Source organism: Wyeomyia smithii, chromosome 1, assembly GCF_029784165.1.
Source record: "Wyeomyia smithii strain HCP4-BCI-WySm-NY-G18 chromosome 1, ASM2978416v1, whole genome shotgun sequence".
NCBI classification, from domain to species: domain Eukaryota; kingdom Metazoa; phylum Arthropoda; class Insecta; order Diptera; family Culicidae; genus Wyeomyia; species Wyeomyia smithii.
In genome coordinates this window covers 54,439,712-54,459,700 of record NC_073694.1, presented here as the reverse complement: position 1 = coordinate 54,459,700, position 19,989 = coordinate 54,439,712, and the positions used below count along the sequence as shown (strand labels likewise).

At 38.1% G+C, this 19,989-nt stretch overlaps 1 protein-coding gene across 1 annotated transcript; it reads right to left on the bottom strand.

Moving 5' to 3' along the window:
• Positions 1 to 11,365: 11,365 nt before the first annotated feature.
• On the bottom strand, positions 11,366 to 13,837 carry LOC129729533 (protein Spindly). Its single transcript, XM_055688169.1, has 3 exons — positions 13,436 to 13,837; positions 12,556 to 13,378; positions 11,366 to 12,487 (listed from the first exon to the last, which is right to left on the bottom strand). The coding sequence occupies exons 1-3, from the start codon at positions 13,662 to 13,664 to the stop codon at positions 11,644 to 11,646; spliced, it is 1,896 nt and encodes a 631-aa protein (XP_055544144.1). The 5' UTR covers positions 13,665 to 13,837; the 3' UTR covers positions 11,366 to 11,643.
• Positions 13,838 to 19,989: the final 6,152 nt, after the last annotated feature.

Below are 19,989 nucleotides of genomic sequence, written 5' to 3'. Positions count from 1 at the left end.
AAATAAAAAGACTCTATTTTTCGAACTGAATTTCTATTTTTAACAACGGCTTTTTCCCGTTAACACGCAAGTTCATTGAGCAGACAGTATATGAAGTAGAGAGAACGAAAATTAAGCGAACTGGAAATATATCATATTTCCAGTTCGCTTAATTTTCGTTCTCTCTACTTCATATACTGTCTGCTTAATGAAAAAGACTCAAATTAACTAATGAGGTGTAGAGAATAAAACTTATTCGGATATTTTTGTATTTCAATTACGAACATTTAACTATCCCCAGTTGAACGTGTATCGAATGCTATTCCTTACAGCACTTTCTTACCAGTGTTTGAGATGTCTGTCAGTTGCGGGTGTTGCTTCTTCTTTTTCTTAAAAATACCCTGCATTCTAATTTTTTTGTGAAAGGACAATATTGTCCCGTCTGGACGAGGGAAAATTTTTTCTAATTCTAGTCACACCTTCTATTCCCGTTCATCTTCGCATTCCCGCGAAACTACATACATTGCCCGCTTTACTAAACGCAAAATTCTAATTTTTCTCTGAAATCACAATACTCAGAGGGAGAGATATGCGAAGAGAGTGTTGTGAGCCAAACGAACATGTCAAAATTCGAGCCAAATGAACAAGAAAGGTAACACATTGAAAGGTATTGCAATAAGGTTCAATAAAGAGTATATTTATTTTTACACGTTTTTCATGTTTTATTGCTAAAACATGAATTCAGAATGCTCCAAAGTAGCTTCATCACAGTGATTTTTACCTGGTGGTTCACAAACCCGTTGTATGGTCTACAGAATAATGATGGAAGTATATAAAATTAAACATAAACATAAAATTTAACACCTTCACGGTTTTTGTGATGGAATAACATCCCCAGGACTTCCACCGTCACCATCAGTTATACGAGCCGAATAAAAAGTTAGTGAACATTGCGCTTTGAGAAGATATCTGGCACCTCTGATATGTGAAACCTAGTTGCCAAATCAGCGGTTTTTTTCATCGCTTATCTCTCCCTCTGAGGATCTCTAGATACCACCTAGTAACAATGTCGGCTTCGGGTACGGACAAAACCTTGTGGCTCAACTGTGGATGACACGGAGGCGTAAACGAGAGAAGGTTCGGTGTATTAGAAATGCCGCAAAATTACGGGGGGTTCCTACCACCTGGATCCAATCTGGTGATCGATAACCGAGGAACAAGCGGATACGCGCAAATGTCATATTCTACAGTGTATTAGACATGTGGTATGCCAACAACGACGATCCCAGCTTAGTATACGGAAAACGCTACCATACCGACACTGACAGTAAGCACCCAATTAAGTTTGGGTGACGGTAAACGGAGCTTGGGTGTTATTTTACTGGTCTTGGCTGTGCACCAGCCGATAGACACTGTCTTGCTTGACGTGTGAAACAAAGATTTGGGCAAGAGGATCTGGTTATCTGTTCCTAAATCATGAGTCATTCGTAATTCACTTTAAGGGGAACTTTTGAGGACCAACCGCTCAGCGATTTGTGTCGGAGGAGATCACGAGGGAAGCTTAAGTTCAGCGGGATGGGTCTCACATGGCCGAATATTTCCCCGAAGCAGTTTCAAAATCTCGGTTCCTCACCCCTCCACCCGCTAAACTTCATAACTCTTTCGCGTTACTCTGGGGCCGTTCCTAAACCATGTGGTCGTAGTTTGATCACTTTCACGACACGTCACGACAAAAACATTTGATCAGCATTTGCACCACCTACGATTACTTTTCACTCGGCTTTGAGTGGCTGGATTGATAAAGAGCATTTTCTAATTTATATTGTTCCGAGCACAAGTTGGTTTTCTAGGCCACCTGATAGGAAATCAGGTGCTATCGATTGAACCTGGAAAAAACGTCTACAATACGCCATTTCCGTAGCCAAGTTCTACCCATGGTCAGCTACGTTTCCAGATTTGCTCTAGCGTTTGTCATGACGGCAGTCCTTTATACGAATTACTACGAACTAGTAAACCACGGGAATGGCGAGAGGAACACAAGAATGCTTTTGAAAATGTGAAAGACCTCTATCCGCGAGTGATTTTATATGGAAACCGGCTTGTCAAATCGGCTGAAACCATTCACACCGTTACGAAGCCTGAGGCCCTAGCCATAGTTTGGGCTCTGGACAAATGGCGCCAATATCTGTTCGGTAGACGTACCACTATCATCACCGAACACAAAGCTCTAGTCTTCCTTAAACAGAGCAAACTCCTTAACGGCCGTTAAACCCGTTGAGTGTCTACAGCAACACGATTACGAAAGTTACAATTGTGAGGGTACAGAAAACAGCATGGCAGATACACTTTCCCGGTATCCTGAGGGATTGTAAGACAAAATAAAAGGGATCTTACATCTTACATTCAACCTAGCACAATTAGACCGAAGCAAGACATCGAGTGAAAAGGCATTTTTGGCTCAGTTTGGGAAGATCCGTGAGCTTCAGGACCATAATAAAGGAATAAATAAGTGAAAAGCGAGTATGTCGAAAGGAGTGGTTACTAGAGAAAAAAGCAGCTACTTGCTCCAGGATGGAGTCCTTCTTGTCAAACTCAAGGAGGACGCTGAATGGAAGACATGGGTACCAAAAGCCAATGGTTTTAGTGTTAAGCTGTTTTCACGAAGAGTTTAAATATTTTGGCACAGAGAACAGACATTAATGTTCGGAGCATTCATTTTGAAAAACTGATTTTTTTAACAGGAAACATGTATACTAAAAATGCACTAGGACATAGAACAAAGTTTTGCAGCGAGAGCTGTCGAAATCTTTTATCTGTGGCATTCTGGGATCTTCTGAAAGTTCTGCTACATAAACAATCGTTTGGAATTGCAAACACACAATCTGTTTTAAAAACACAAATCGTTGTTTCTTTGTGGCTTTTAATAGTGAAAATTACAAGATACTCGTTTCTTTTCAAAGCTGGTATGTGCAGGGATTAGTTTTTTTGCGAATTTCGGAACATTTTCTGTGTTTTCTACAGACATAGATCACGCAATGTTGTATAAACATCTTTCCTTCTCGTACCAAAACACAAACCCTTCGAAGCAGAAGGCATTGATCCAAAGCAAAGTTAACATCATATGAAATGCTGTCACAAGTATATGAGTGATAAATAAATTGAATTAGACATGGTGTTATTTTTTCAAGCGTTTTTTTTTTTTGTATATATGTTACCACTTGTATTGTTGTACGTTTTTCTCAGAACCGGAGGGGAGGGGGTTAATCGAATGCTACGTTTTTTTCCGGGGGGGTTAAAGTTTTGTGACCAAATGCTACGAGGGGGAAGGGGGTTTGAAAATCATGAAAAAATGCCACGTCATTTAAGTATGTTCCCTATGCCATGAAAGTACGTTGTGCCCACCATATGTACTGCAGTTTGGAAAAAACCGGAAGATTTTTTGCGAAAACTTCTCAACGTTTCCATAAGAGGGAAATGAACCTGAAGCAGTTAATCTTGAAACGGTCCGGGCAATAATGAAACGGAAGGCACGGTCCACAGTGCAACGTTCCATAGACAAAAATTTAAAAAAGTGGATTTCATATTGAACCAATTCTATATGCTGGTATGTTTTATACATGTTTGAGACATACTGTAATGATATTATTTATCTCCCAAGTCCACTCAGACGATTATGGCACGCATCTACTGCGAAGTGGTTTCAACTATTCAAGTGACATGTTATTTTTGAAAAATTTTCTTAGTTTTCAAATTAATTTTTCAATATACTTTATATCTTTTCATGTTAAAACCAAAATGGCAACGGTAGGCATGTAACTACTATATTTCACATGTTACTATTGAGACATTACGTAGCGCATTTGGAAGTTAAAGGCTTCTTAGTCATACTTATTTATGCTTAAAGTAAAAAGACACTCGATTTAAAATCGATTGTCAAAAAAGTACCCCAAAGTACCTCTCTGAATTTCACTTTTTCCTCTTATTTGAAATGTCCTTCAAACTTGGGAAGTGATTGCCGTTGCTCAAGTTTACTCTTTCAACCGAAATTCGCGTTTGCAAATGATACCTCTGGAACCAAGAGTGAGAAATTTGTTGTTATTCTGTCCCTCATTTTTATGTATAACAGCTGGTCTCGAGGTACGATGCTGGCCTAACAAGCCAGTTGTCGTAGGTTCGAGTCTCGGCTCGGGAGAGACTGTTAGTGTTAGTAGGATCGTAGCGCTGGCCCCGCAATTGTCCTGTACAGTTGGCTGCGAAGTCTGTGTATAATAAACAGAAGGTCGAGTTTCGAATCGGAATGTAGCACCAAGGCTAATGGGCAAAACACACAAAAGATTTCTGGATTAACAATGTCTAGATGTTTTGCAACAGTAAACCGTAAATAAACACAATTAAAAGAGAATTGAATAGAAATAATCATAAAAGCTGAATGTGATGGCGTTTAGGTCACTTTTTCATTGCCTAGAAATTATTTCAATATGCTTTTCAAGCCTTTTATCTCGAATGGATAATATTCTTGGAAAATTATCATTCCATGCTTCTATACAAAAAAAAAATGGCGTATGAGACATTTTTTCGATGACGTTTTTGACATTCGTCAATTGTGCAAATAGTAGCTCTCATCGGTACTAAACATTTTTCGTATCACACCAATTGAAAAAAAATACTAGAATGGCTGTTTTGATTTTTGTTCCGCGTTCTCATGCATTCTCAACGCACTGTGCGTCGGCGGAAAGTGACAACACAGACTGTCAGGATCAATGTGGGCGATCTCGTTCGGGCTAACCTTACCTCATCTGAATCTGAAGGAGATCAAACAAATTTTTTTATGGTATTTGAAGAGCCGTATTGCGTTTCAAAGGTGTTCCATGAAGATGTATATTTCCTGGTGCATTCCACAAACACGAATGGTAACGAATCAGAGGCGACGCGAAAACCGACAAATAAACCATTTTAGTATTTAGTATTAGTGTAGGATAAAGGAAGGTGTCGTTAGTTGGGGGCTGTATTGGAATACGTAAGGGGCCATCCACATACCACGTGGACAGCTTTGGGGGGGGGGGGTTGGCTAATATGGGCAGTTGTCCACGGTGAGGGAGGGGGGGGGTCAAAATCGTTAAAAACCTGTCCACGTGGTATGTGGATGGCCCCTAAGATTATTCAACTCGAATTTACCGTATCTATTTGTTGGTTGATGCAATTACGTTCGCAAAATACGTACGCCGCTTTACACACCGCCTTACTTACTTTACTTTTTTGGCTAACGGACCGTTCACCGGTCTAGGGCCGAACGAATTAAAGATGTCCAGAACCTTCTGTCTTGGGCAGCCGTTCTCCAGTCTCCTCGTACACCAGCAGATCGTGCATCTTCTTCCACTGCGCACATCCAACGCGTGCGAGGCCTACCACTGAGTTGACGGCCTCTTCCTGGTTCTCTAATGAAGATTGTTTTGGCGACTCTCTCGTCAGGCATTCTGGCTACATGTCTAGCCCACTGAAGCCTGTCCCGCTGTATTACCTTCACTATATCAGCATGTTTGTATACCTGGTGCAACTCGTGATTCATGCGTCTGCGCCACACTCCATCCGCTAGTTTAGCGCCAAGTATCGATCGCAGAACTTTACACTCAGAAACTCCGAGCACTCGTCGATCAGCTTTCTTCAGCGTCCATGCTCCATATCCGTAACGGGCCACCGGGAGTATCAGCGTCCTATACAGCGCTAGTTTTGTGCGAGTTTGCAAACTACGGGACCTTAGCTAGTTACGTAGTCCGTAGAAGGCCCTATTCGCAGCTGCAACTCGTCGTTTCACTTCACGGCTCATATTGTTGTCACATGTCACAAGCGTACCAAGATAAACGAATTCGTCAACCTCTTCAAATCGTTTCCCATCTATCTCCACCTCAGCACCAACACCACGGAACCCCCACGCTCCCTGCCAGCTACCATTTACTTCGTTTTGGCAGAGTTAATGACAAGTCTTAATCACGCTGCTTTCCTCTTAAAAGGTACGAAGGCCTTCTCCACGGCCCTACGGTCGATACCAATGATATCGATGTCGTCCGCAAAACCAAGAAGCATGTAAGATTTCGTGATGATCGTACCGTTTCTTTGCACGTTTGCTCTTCGTACTGCACCTTCAAGGACGATGTTAAATAGTAAGTTAGAGAGCGCATCCCCCTGCTTCAGTCCATTCAATGTAACGAACGTGGCTGATGTCTGATGTCTCTAGCGTCATACGACTCAGCTTAATTAGTTTCGTCGGAAAACCGTGTTCCAGCATGATCTGCCACGAATCGTTTCTTTTCACTGAGTCGTATGCCGCCTTTTTTTTTTTTAAGGGGGGGTTTGTTAGTAGCTTAAGTTTTTATGATAAATATTAGTAAATAATGAGTATGTGTGTCCAATCACAAATGGTGACTTCTCAACACTGTTAGAAATTTGTAATTTTAATTGTTAGGATTTGTTTGCTTTCGCAATTAGGACTTATCATTCGTAGGGATTTAAACCTACTTGTCAGAAAAGGGGAAGTAAACTTACAACTAACTTAATTGCTAACTTATTGGCTATAAAGAGAGCTTATCGTAGCAATTGAGGATTGCAACGATTTTTGTCGAAAATTGTTAATAATTTTATTTGACATAGCTTCTAATGGTTCAACACCAGTAAGTCTATGTAATTCGAGTGTACCAAACCAAGGAGGACGCTTCAAAATCATTTTCAGAATTTTATTCTGAATCCTTTGGAGCGTTTTCTTCCTTGTTGAACAGCAACTTGACCAGATCGGTACAGCATAAAGCATTGCTGGTCTAAAAATTTGTTTGTAAATCAAAAGTTTGTTCTTTAAACAAAGTTTAGAATTCCTGTTAATGAGAGGATATAAACATCTCGTATATTTGATGCACTTGGCTTGTATACTCTCAATGTGCTCTTTGAAAATAAGTTTTTTATCATAAATTAGTCCCAAGTACTTAACCTTGTCGGACCAACTTAAAATAACCCCATTCATCTTGACAACGTGATTATTGTTTGGCTTGAGGAAAGAAGCCCTAGGCTTATGCGGAAAAATTATCATTTGAGTTTTAGAAGCATTGGGAGAGATTTTCCACTTTTGCAAGTAGGAAGAAAAAATATCTAAACTTTTCTGCAATCGACTGCATATGACACGAAGACTTTTTCCTTTTACGGAAATGCTTGTGTCATCGCAGAACAATGACTTTGTGCATCCTGGAGGCAAATCAGGAAGATCTGAAGTGAATATGTTGTACAGGACTGGACCCAAGACTGAACCTTGAGGCACACCTGCTCTGACAGGAAATCTATCAGATTTTGAATTCTGATAGACAACCTGCAGAGTTCGATCAGTAAGATAATTTTTTAAAATTTTGATTAGGAAAATTGGAAAATTAAAAGTTTGCCATTTCGCAATCAAACCTTTATGCCAAACTCTGACAGGAAATCTATCAGATTTTGAATTCTGATAGACAACCTGCAGAGTTCGATCAGTAAGATAATTTTTTAAAATTTTGATTAGGAAAATTGGAAAATTAAAAGTTTGCAATTTCGCAATCAAACCTTTATGCCAAACACTGTCAAATGCTTTTTCTATGTCTAAAAGAGCAGCTCCAGTGGAATAAGCTTCAGATTTGTTAGCTCGTATCATATTAGTAACTCTGAGCAATTGATGAGTTGTGGAATGCCCATGGCGAAATCCAAACTGTTCATTTGCAAAAATTGAATTTTCGTTGATGTGTGACATCATTCTGTTAAGAATAACTCTCTCAAACAGTTTACTTATTGAAGAAAGCAAACTGATTGGTCGATAACTTGAAACTTCAGCTGGGTTCTTATCCGGTTTTAAAATGGGAGTAATTTTTGCATTTTTCCATAATTTGGGAAAATATGCAATTTTGAAGCAGCAATTGAAAATTTTTACTAAAAAATCCATTGTGCTCTCAGGGAGATGTTTGATTAGTATATTAAAGATTCCATCGTCACCAGGTGCTTTCATATTTTTGAAATTTTTAATAATTGATTTAATCTCATTCAAGTTAGTTTCAATTATTTCTGCAGGTAAAAAATTCTGGGAAGAAATTAAATCAAATTGACGTGTGACTTCATTTTCAATTGGACTCACAAAATTCAAATTTGAGTTATGAACACTCTCAAACTGCTGAGCAAGTCTTTGAGCCTTTTGTTCATTGGATACAAGAAAACGTTCACCATCTTTTAAAACTGGAATAGGCTTTGAAGGTTTCTTAAGAATCTTTGACAGCTTCCAAAACGGTTTTGAATATGGTTTCAATTTTTCAACTTTAGTCTCAAAATTTTGATTTCTCAGAAGAGAAAATCTATGTTTAATCTCTTTCTGTAAATCTTTATAAATAGTTTCAAAAACAGGGTCACGAGAACGTTGATATTGACGTCTGCGGACATTTTTCAAACGAATTAGAAGTTGAAGATTCTCGTCAATTATTGGTGAATCAAATTTCACTTGAGCCTTTGGAACAGAATAATTCCTGGCATCAACAATTGCACATTTTAATGCTTCCAAAGCGGAATCAATATTCACTCCGTTTTGCAAATCAAGCTCATTATTGAAATTTCTCTCAATATAATTTTTGTATCTTTCCCAATTAGCTTTGTTATAATTAAAAACAGAGCTCATAGGGTTTAAAACTGTTTCATGTGATAAAGAAAAAGTTATTGGAAGATGGTCAGAATCAAAGTCAGCATGTGTGATCAAATCACTACATACATGACTTTGATCTGTCAGCACCAAATCAATTGTTGAAGGGTTTCTTACAGAAGGAAAGCATGTAGGACTATTCGGAGACAAAATAGAATAGTATCCTGAAGAACAATCATTGAATAAAATTTTGCCATTGGAATTACTTTGAGAATTATTCCATGAACGATGTTTAGCGTTAAAATCGCCGATTATGAAAAATTTCGAACGATTTCTGGTGAGTTTTTGTAAATCACCTTTAAAATAATTTTTGAGCTCGCGTGTGCATTGAAATGGTAAATATGCTGCGGCAATAAATAAAATCCCAAGTTCAGTTTGAACTTCAATTCCCAAAGTTTCAATAACTTTCGTCTCAAGATGGGGAAGAGCACGATGTTTGATTCGGCGATGAATAACAATTGCAACTCCACCGCCGGAACCCTGAATCCTATCATATCTATAAACCACGTAATTGGGATCATATTTTAATTTTATGTTAGGTTTCAAAAATGTTTCAGTAATAATTGCAATATGCACATTATTTACTGTTAAAAAATTAAAAAGCTCATTCTCATTGGCCTTCAATGAGCGAGCATTCCAATTCAATATTTTAATTGTTTTATTTGAAATCATTGCTAAATTTTAAATTAGAAACAATTTTAATAGTAAAATTTGTGCCTATTTGAATGGCTTCAAACATTGATTTTGCCTGCAACATGGCGTTCATAAGATCGAACATTGCCTGTTGCAAAAAAGAAAGTTTACCTGCCGTAATAGGCCCCAGGCAGTTGACATTAGAAAAAATATTTTCGGCAGCAATATTAGCTGGAGTAATAGGTGTACAATTATTTTCTAGCGTGTTTTGCTTACCCATATTAACGGTCATTTTCGAACTACCAACACTAGGCGGTATAATGTTCGAACTACCTGTAACCTGTGCATAAGTTAAACGGGTATGCAAAGGAGTAGGTAAACTATGCGTCACTGGTACGCTTGGAGAATTTTGTTTTGAAGTTGGTTTTAATTGAGAAATTGAATTTTGTTTACCTTGCCTTGCCTTAACAATTGCTAAACGGACTGGGCATTGATAAAAATTTGACATATGGTTGCCGTTACAATTCGCACAGCGAAAATTTTTACTCTCTTTCACAGGACATGTGTCCTTTTTGTGAGAAGAGTCTCCAAAATTAAGACATTTTTGGTCCATGTTACAGAATTTGGAACCATGGCCATAACGTTGGCAAGTACGGCATTGGGTGATATGCTTTTCACCTCCGCCATACTTCCTATAAGTTTCCCACTTTACACGCACATTATACAAAGCATGTGCTTTTTCAAAAAATTTTAAGTTGTTAACCTCATTGCGGTTAAAATGAATTAAATAATTAACAAGGGAAATTCCAGTTCTCTGACTGTTTTCGCCTCGTGATTTTTGTTTCATTAGAATTACTTGGGTAGGGGCTATGCCAAGTAATTCTGTTAAAGTAAGTTTGATCTCATCAACGGTTTGATCGTTGGTGAGACCTTTCAAGACAACCTTGAACGGCTTGGCGTTCTTGGTGTCATATGTAAAAAATTTGTACATCTTGTCAGTTAAATACTGAACAAGACGATCACGACCCTTTACTGAGTCGGCTAATAAGCGGCATTCACCTCTACGGCCAATTTGATAGGTAACTTTAACGTCAGAAACAAACGTTGAAAGTTCCTTTTTGAATATATTAAATTCAGAAGAAATAGTTACCACAATAGGTGGAACTTTCTCCTTTTTTAAAGATTTTATATTTTGTATAGTTTCATTATTGGTAACTTCCATTTCACCAGCTTCTTGCTCAGGCAAAATATCAAAAGGATTGTCACTACAGACACTCGATGTGTCAGAAAGAGATGCCTCTCTTTTCCTCCCCGCAGCGATGCGAGGTTTCTTTTTCCGTCCAGCCATTTCAGGTGATACGAAAAAAGTTAAAACAAATGTTAAATTCAAAAGTAGGTAGTCTTGAGAAAGACTGATGGGAAATAACTTTCAGGTAGTCTTTAAAAGACACACTGACAAAACACAAACTTTGAAGCTATAGGCAGTCAAAGACCAGTCCACAAGCAACCGAAAAAACGTCTGATCTGTAGGACAGTTCAAGACGCACTGAGTCGTATGCCGCCTTGAAATCCACAAACAGATGGTGCGTCTGCAGGTTATACTACCGGAACTTAACGAGGATCTGTCGCAGGGTAAAGATTTGATCAGTCGAGAAACGCCCCTGTCGAAAACCAGCCTGGTATTCGCCAACAAAGGAATCCCGTAACGGATTCAATCTGAAGAACATGATCCGGGAGAGCACTTTATATGCGGAGTTAAGCAACGTAATATCTCGTTAGTTGCAACAATCCAATCGAAGACTTTTCTTATAGACATGTTTGGTTTCGCTCTTCTACTCTTTGAATGCTCATTAGGCTGTATTTTGTCAAGGAGGCAGAATTCGAACAAGTCATATTTGAATCACTTGTAGAGATACTTTATCTCTACAATTTGTCCAAACATTATATTATCGAACCTGCGTTTGTTCACTAAGGAACATACCCTTATACATCCTGAAGATGCATATTACTACTCAAATAATAGTTGTCAAATTATATTAGTTAGGTTAAAATAATTAGGTAAAGTTCCAATAAAAAATAAATTTATTCAATCTTTTGCACTCCTAGTACTGTCAAAGCTTGGCTAGAGCGGATTTATCCAAATTAACCATGCAGGTGAAAAACTCATAGACAAAAAATATTATGTTAATTCTAGATTTCACTAAACTACAATGAAAAGTCGACTAAATATATACCTTCATACAGCTTAGGATTTAACCTTCAACATCAACACCTCCTGAATTTCGGATATATGACGTTGAACAAACCCAAACCAATTTTCATGAATAAAGCTGCTTCTAGTTTTAGTTTTTCTCAGTCGACTTGGCAGTGATCCTGTCAGGAAATTTAAAACTTCTTACGATAACGTTGTGCTTCGTACGCTTCTCCGATACCCAACCGAAACCTTTGGCTTGCGGTGGTTGCTGCTGGGTTTTTTCCTCACTATCTTTCGCAGGTGGGAAGTTTTCCTTTTCGCCGATCGGTTGCACATCTTTACTTAGTTTGATATCCTGACATTTAACGGCAACTTTTTCTACTATTTTTGTTACTTGTTTCTTCTTCATACTATCTGAAATGGGGGTGTCCTTCGGTGTGAAAACAATATCCCGGTATACCAGAACACTAGTATTTTGTTCTGTTGTGTCTTGTTTGGCGTCTACCGATGCGGGAGCCTCCTCCTTAATCGACTTTGGAGATTGAACGGGAGTTACCAGTGGAGTCGCTAGGGGAGTCACGGGCTCTTCTTTAATCAGAGGTTTAAACTCTTTAGCAATTGGTGGCTGATTTTTTGAGCTTTCTACCGATGGAAGTTTTGGCTCGAGATCAGATAATAAATCCAGTTCTTCTAGGTACCGACAGTTCGTCCTTTGATTTGATCCGTTTCCGAAAGTAAATGCGACATGAGGTTTAGCATTCGCTATTACTTGCTCATCGATGTGAATGCTTGCTTCCAATGCACTAAACGAAGGAAAGCTTATGCCGTGTTCTTCAAGCAGCGATTCCCGATTTATCATGACGTATCGAGACTTGAGGGCCTCAAAACGCCACTTCGCCAGGTCACACTGAGCGTCCCAGCAAATTTCATCTACCATTCGTTTAGCCATCTGCAGCTGAAACAGTTCCGCCTTTAGCGTCGAGTGTTCGTTTCTAAAAAGTTAAATTATTTCGTTAGAGATCTATTCGTGCTTAGATTATAGATTATAGACGTTTCTTACTTGTAGAACGACACAAACGAATCAACCCAATGCGAATCAGTGGTTCTATCCATTAGTCTTCGCTCGGCAGAAGCCAACTGATCACGCAGCCGCTGGTTTTCTTCGCGTAGCACGTTGATCTGCTTGCTAGACTCATCGCGGAAGGTTCGATCGGAACGGAGAAACAGTTCACTGCAATCCTGTATCTCCTCGCAGAGCTCCCGATTCTCCCGCGTCAGCCGACGGATCTGGATTTGACTTTCCGAGAGTTGCTTCTTCATTTCTTGATAGTGCTTTCGCTGGGATTCTAGCTTCTCGATTAGCTTCTGGCGCTGGTCATGGACTTCGGCGAACAAAGAATTGCCCTTTTTGTTAGGGTCGTCGGGTGTGCTTTGCAAAGCAGCTAGCTCTGAATTCAAGCGCATATTCTCCTGCTGCGTGGATTCCAACACGATTCGAGCCTCATCAAGTTCTTGCCGTTTGCAGGCTAAGTTATCTTCCACACATTCTAGCTTTTCATTCAGACTCGCAAACCGACTTTCAGCATTTACCAACTGCAACATTAAGGTGTCAATTTTTTCCTGCTGGTCTGAAATCAAAGTTTTTAGTTCTTCCATTTCCCGTTCCATGTATGTTTCTTTTTCCGACGTTAGTGTTTCGTTGCCTATAACGGATTCTCTGCCAGCCCCAGCATTTTCCAGCTCTTCAATACGTTCTTTTAACAAATCTCGTTGCTTCTGCACTTCGTCAATAGTGGCTTCGAGCGAGGAATTTTGCTGCTTAAGGTCCGTGTTTGAATCTTTCAGTACTGTCAACGTTTGCACATATTTTTCCTTGAGTTTGTCTGTAAAATAAAAGATTGCTTTGTATATTGCGTAAAATCAGAAGATAAAAAATATACCCAGCTCCGCCTTATGCACGGAATCAATCGATTCTAATTCAGCCGTCATATATGCAGCCGATTCCGTAGCGGTCTGGTAATTTCGACGCAATTCATGGCTAGCCTGGAGTTCTTCCTCATGAGTTCGCTTCAATGACCGATAGTTTTCGGCCAGATATTTGTACTGTTCAATCAGTTCGTTTTCCGGTAGAGACGAAATGTCCTTAACAATTGATTCATTTGCACTCATTATGCTGAAGATGTATTTGCATTTCACACACTTTTGCTATGTTTCTTTTTCAAGTTTAAATCGTTTAACAGTGAATATTCAACTAGGAAATACAAACTTTTTAATAACAAAATAGCACAGATTTTATTTCTAACCGTCGTCGTTGGAATAAATGTAGTACTAGAAACATTCACGCTTGCTTCTGCTTTTTGTCTTCTTTTCAAAATATGCACTAGTACTGCAATCAGCGTTGCCAAAGCAACGCAAGGATGCCAGGTCTTTTTTTTAAATATTTTCACGATCCGAGAAAAAATGTCTTCACATGTTTTCCAACCCGAAATAGACCTTTTTACGTACGAATGTGTTAGTGCCACTAGTTGGAGAAAATATTTATAAATAGCTGTTTTGTTTGCAATGCTATGTTTTCAGCAGCTGGATAAATATTCTGTTGAACACTCATTATATGTTTTAAACTTGTTTCTGAATAAATTTTCTCATTCGTGATCAGAATTCGGAAGGAGGCGCTAAATATAATCGACCAAAAATGGTGCAAAAGTGATAAAAGTCGAAGCAACGAGATGCGATGATTTACAGGTTGGAAGAAACAAAAGCAACTTTACACGGGTTTACACGTTTACTAGTGTGCGTAGGTAAAAAGTCACTTATCTCTACACTGAGAGAAAAACACTTAAGAATTCCATAAGTTACAACTTATGAACAAGTATGATGTTGATTTCATTAAACACTTATGCATTACATATCAAGCTTACAAATTTCTTAAGTATATCTTAAGATTTTCATATAAACGTCATGTGCATCCCATACGCGTAGCCTATGATTTTTATAAACGTTAACATTGTGAAAATTCTATATGCATATCTTATAAAATCTGCAAAATGGCAGACCAGCATTACGGTGGATAAATAATTATGCAGAAACTGGGTTGAAAATTGGAGCAAAAAACTGTAAGTACCTCTCTACAAATCCTACTGTTACATCATGTCATCTATGTTTATTCTAGCAACTAATAATTCTTGTGATCGTTGAAGAGGACAACACTGACGAATTCGGCAAGAAGAATCAAAGGCGAATTTGTTTCCCGAATGGCAAAACCTCAAAGTGTTAACTGACGTAATCTTATACATTAACTTGCACTCGTTATTATATATTTGCGAGTAAAGAACTAGAATGAAGAAGTTGTTTTTTTTTTTCTAACAAAACATGACAACAAAGTATGATAAATTTCATGGTAGTCATTAAAAAATTCACATTGAAAAGCTATGATTTTGATATGTCTATTCTTATAACATGCATACATACGACCAATAAATTTTATAAGTATGACTTATAAAAATCGTTAGTGCTCGAGAGTAAAATTTCCCCTCCAATTCATAAGACAAGCTTATGACTTTTATAAGGGATCCTTGTGGAGCAAAATCATAAGGGGTTCTTATGGAACTCAATAGTTATTTTTTCTGAGTGTATGGCTCGTTTTTTTTTTTTTTTTTTGTAAGATTTGGACCACTGCGACCATTGTTTTGATCTTTGTGGTAATGGCTCGTTAAAACTAGCAACACTCGAAACTAGAGATATGCGAAGAACGCCAAACGAAAATGTCATAATCCGAGCCAAACGAACAATAAAGGTAACACATTGAAAGGTATTGCAATCAGGTACAATAAAGGATTTATTCATTTTCACACGTTTTTCACGTTCTATCGCTAAACAAGAAATATACATATTCCACTGACTTTTCTTTAATTTAAACAGTAGAACTATTTAAAAAAATCGATTTCGAATTTTAACAACTGTAGAGCAACATGTCAAAAGGGTCTATCTACTTTCATCGATTTTCTTGATTGATTCATTAATCATTCATTTGTTTAATGGTTCAGCAGAAGTAACTATTCCCAACGTGGTTTTTATTTAAAAAGCTGGATTAGATTCTGGAAATGGTGTAAAGGACATATCATGAAACGTGTTTAATAAGCCGAGAAATCTCGACTACTTTGTGATAAGGTCGTATGTCTAAACGTAAATAAAACAAGTGAGACTTATATCCCTTGTACTTCACAAGCGTAAATCATCTCTCGCTCGTTTTGTAGCGTCCTCACGAATTGATACCTTTTTCATCGTGTTAGAGTTAATGCAGGCATGTGACTAGGAGTAGGTCCATGTCAAATGAAAACGAAATTGGAATAAAAGGGATAAGGCAAAAAGGGATTTTGTCCTTTTCCGGCCCTTTCGTATTTTCCACGCCTTCTTGCATAGCGTGATTTTGTACACGCCCACGCGTAGATTGGAAAAAGTCTGTTTTTACTAGTATGTGAGATACACGTGGTGTATGGCTTATCCTGCGCGGGGGACATATCGCTGCACTATATTTGATATAAGGAACAAAGCTCGCGTCTCGAGTAAACAACGCGTTCTATCAGTAGGTCTGAAATGCTAAGATTAGAGTCAAAGATATTTTCTGTCCTTATCAGGTTGCTTAGAGTTAAGGAAAATCTGTTCAAAGAGTGTGTTAGAGAATGCTACCAACGCAATGCATTTAAATTTATATCTCTGTATTGGAGGAAAAGAATTGTATCAATGATAGGAATACGATAAGTTACTGAATGTTTTGTAAAACTATATTTCTATCTCTGTTCATCAAACTAAGGCTAGGTTTAGAAAATGATTTTATAAGATATACGAATGTGAAATTCTTCAGCTAGCCTTAAAGTAGTAGTTGTAATTTTACTCCCTAAAATGTGAATTTGTATAACTTTTTTACTATATAAGCTAAGTTTTTTGAGTATAAAATTCAGTATCAGTTTAAGATTGAGACTCACTTGTTTTCCTGTGGATCACATCCCGAACTCTAACTAGTAAAAGCGGTTTTCCTGTGCTAAGGAAAATTTTGGTCGACCCGTTTCTGTTCCAAGAAACGTATAAAGAGAGGATCCTTCGCCCTCTTGGTCGCATCAAAAACGCGATTACACGTTTTGTTTACGTTTGGACTTACGACCTTATCACAAAGTAGTCGAGAAATCTGTAAACATGCTCCCCATTGAAAGTTAGCAAAAATTTCAGTGAAAACATCAAATCGGGTGCGTGTAATTAACCGACTATTAGGCTTCCACTTCTTCACACGAGCTCTAATGTCTGCGAAATTGGAACATGTCTTCACATTTGGAATCCCTGTCATAACACAGGGTTATATTTCCCAAAAGCTAGCAGCAGAAATGTCATTTTGTGCCCTATCAGGGTTATATTTTCTAGCAGTAGAAGTGTCACTCTGTGCACTACTTGCCAGTTAGTGAAAATTTAAAAAAAATTTTCAATTTATAAATCAAAGAAAAATCGCAGAGATTTTAGAAAAAATACGTAGTGGTTACTGAAAGGGGGGTCATCGATTAGTATAAGAAAAAGCAGGTTGTTTTCAATTTAAAATCCCCTATTGCATATGAGAGTTCGCGTTGGTGCGAGCCAACTAGCTGACATCTCTACTCTACTCTAATTGCATTGTTCTTGTTGTCTTGTTTTTGCTTTGACCTGTTTTTGTTTTCTTCTCTTTCCAATTGACAAAGCAAATGTCAAATCATATCAGCTTGCTGTTGTGTAAACACCCGAGGTGATATCCGATATCATCTGGCGATATCAGGTGATATGCGACGTAGTCTGAACAAGGCATAAAGTGCGTGCAGATAAGACAAACTTCTGACGTACAATTGTATCCTAGGGTAACAATTAACATTGCAAAAGCATCCCAATGCCATTTTTGTACATACTTAGATAGAGAGCAGAAGTTGAAAAAAAAACAGACATGGCAAATAAAAAGATTACGAGAAGTTGATCCAAAACGGGCAGCAGAAAAGCTCTGATAATTTCAGAATGTTTTTACATACATACTCGAAGAAGACTGCTTAAGTATGGTAAAAAACTCTTTGACAGTTTCGTAAGGAATTTTGTTAAGACTCGACTGAAACTGAATTGAAAAAAGAAAAATTCTCATCATTATTGGTGTGAGGTTGCAAAGATCTTGGAATTACTACTTAGGGGCCTCGTGGTCACTAACAGGGAGTCGGAGGGGTTCACCAACAGACCACGGAGAACCACACATGGATAAAAGAGTTAAGGCCCGAATACAATGAATTCGTTTGCTTTGCATTGACGTTAATTTGACAGAATATGTATGGACTTACTGTCAAATTACCGCAAACGCAGCCGCAAAGTATCAGTTGTATTTGGGCCTTCAAAGAATGAACTACGTTGCCCTCACTTTTTCTGACCTTCTTATTTCATTATTGCCATCAAATTCCATTCCAACAAGTAAAGAATTATTATTGTTGTTAAAACAAATCAATGCCTTCCCGGTCGATTGACCTTCATATTTCATTATTGATATAATCTGGGACAAAAAATATGTAGTTTTGTAGTTTTGGTGTAGTCCGGAATTTTAAAAATCACCTAGAGGGCCTCGTGTAGCTGCACCACAGAAAAGAATTCGACATAGATTTGTGCAAATAAAAATTGTTTGTTGACCCAAATAAACATCCTACGGTTGCAGAGCACCGTTTTGGTGACGAATTGAAGAAGCTTATTGCCAAGATCTAGGACGAGATGGACCAGGTGCATGCCTCGTACGTTCTTTTTGAAAAAAATCGAGCTCGTTACAACACAAAGGGGGTGTGCTCCTTGCTCATATGTCATATAGGTTCTCAATGATTAAAAATTGATTCAGGAAAAAATATCTTGTATTTTCATTTTCTGAACAAACTTCAAAAGCGTATTCAAACTTTCAAAACCGTCATTTTTCATACACCTCTATCTGGCAGCTGACAGCGAGTGCAAATGAGATTCGCATATGACAAACACGCATTTTAGCGCCCGCCGTTATGATGCGTAAAAAGCTGAATTGATAATGATAAACTGGTAAACACAGGTTTTACTCTAGAGCTCGAATCTGGAAAAAGAAAAGGTGTTGCGCCCACAGTGCGGCCCGACGGTGTAAGCGCCGACGGCAAGACGGAATGTACCCTCTAGATTGGCAGCTGCCTGACAGCGAGATTTGAACAAGAGGGAGGAAGATAAACAACCAGTTTTCATTAGTGAGTGAGAAAGTTTAAAGATTTCCAAATTTATATTGTGAATTATTAGTGCAAATTAAAATAAAAACATTTTAGTTTGCAAAGCAGAAGTAGTTCGGAAGACATAGTTAATAGTAGTCGAAGATTTATTCACCTCTAAGTAAAAAGAAAATATTAGAAGACACATAATAACAAACGCGTGTACTTACCCACAGCGACCGCAGCACCTGTTGTATGTAATCTGAAAAGAAGAGATTAAAATAAAAACACAAACGATCGTTAGTAAACCGAAATAATTGAAATAAAAACCAGTGATAAATTAGTGCACTATAACAGGATTCGAATAGCAGGCAAATACAGTGCGCTGAGATAGGCAATTTGGAAGATCGCAAATTGGTAGAGGAACTTGTGGCGTGCAAGAAGGAAAATATAGGCGAAACTATTTATTGTAAGCTTTAAAAAATATTTAAAACGGAAACTAAAAATAATACTAATGGTCAAACTTCTGTAAATAAATTCTCTTCTAGTTTGAGCTGTGGAAATCAACACTGCTGCAAAAAAGTGGTTCGATTCTATCCGAACAAAAGGATTATAGCCTTTTGACCATTCCTGTAAATTTTTGTGTCGCTAGAAGAAGCAAATAATTTGTTCACTCTGATATTAGCCTTTGACAAGAATAGACGTTATTTCTATAAGTTCTATAACTCATTCTTTAAAGATATAACATAAGCAAATCTAGAAGTACCGAGCCCGGTAATCAAATTCTCAGCGGCATTTTGACGCACTTCCGCATATACTGTGGGAACCAACATTTATGTCGAATTCATTTACGCGGTGTAGCTACACTTTTCTGGTCTACACTTTGCGGCTTGAAATAAAACATTTTCAGTGTAGCTGCATTCGTATGCGTAATAATAGGGATAGCTATAAAATTATTTTGTTCTGGTCAACATCGCCATCGTTATTTTGTCTCGTTTCCATTTCATATGTCCATCTCGCAAATGTGCAGAAAAAAAATTTACCTGACATTACCACGTGGAACGAGAACCAAAACGAACCAGTTTTGACACATACGTGTGAATGTGTTAGTAACTTCCTACAGTACACTCTGCTTTTTTTGGGTGTAGCCCGGGACAGAAAAAGTGTAGTCAAAGACAGAAAAAGTGTAGTCCGGAAAGTGAAATTAAACATTTACGGCGTCAAAAGAATAGTCCGAGTGTAGCTACACCGCGAAAACGAAAAGGACATTACAGAAGTGGTTAGACAGCAAGAAA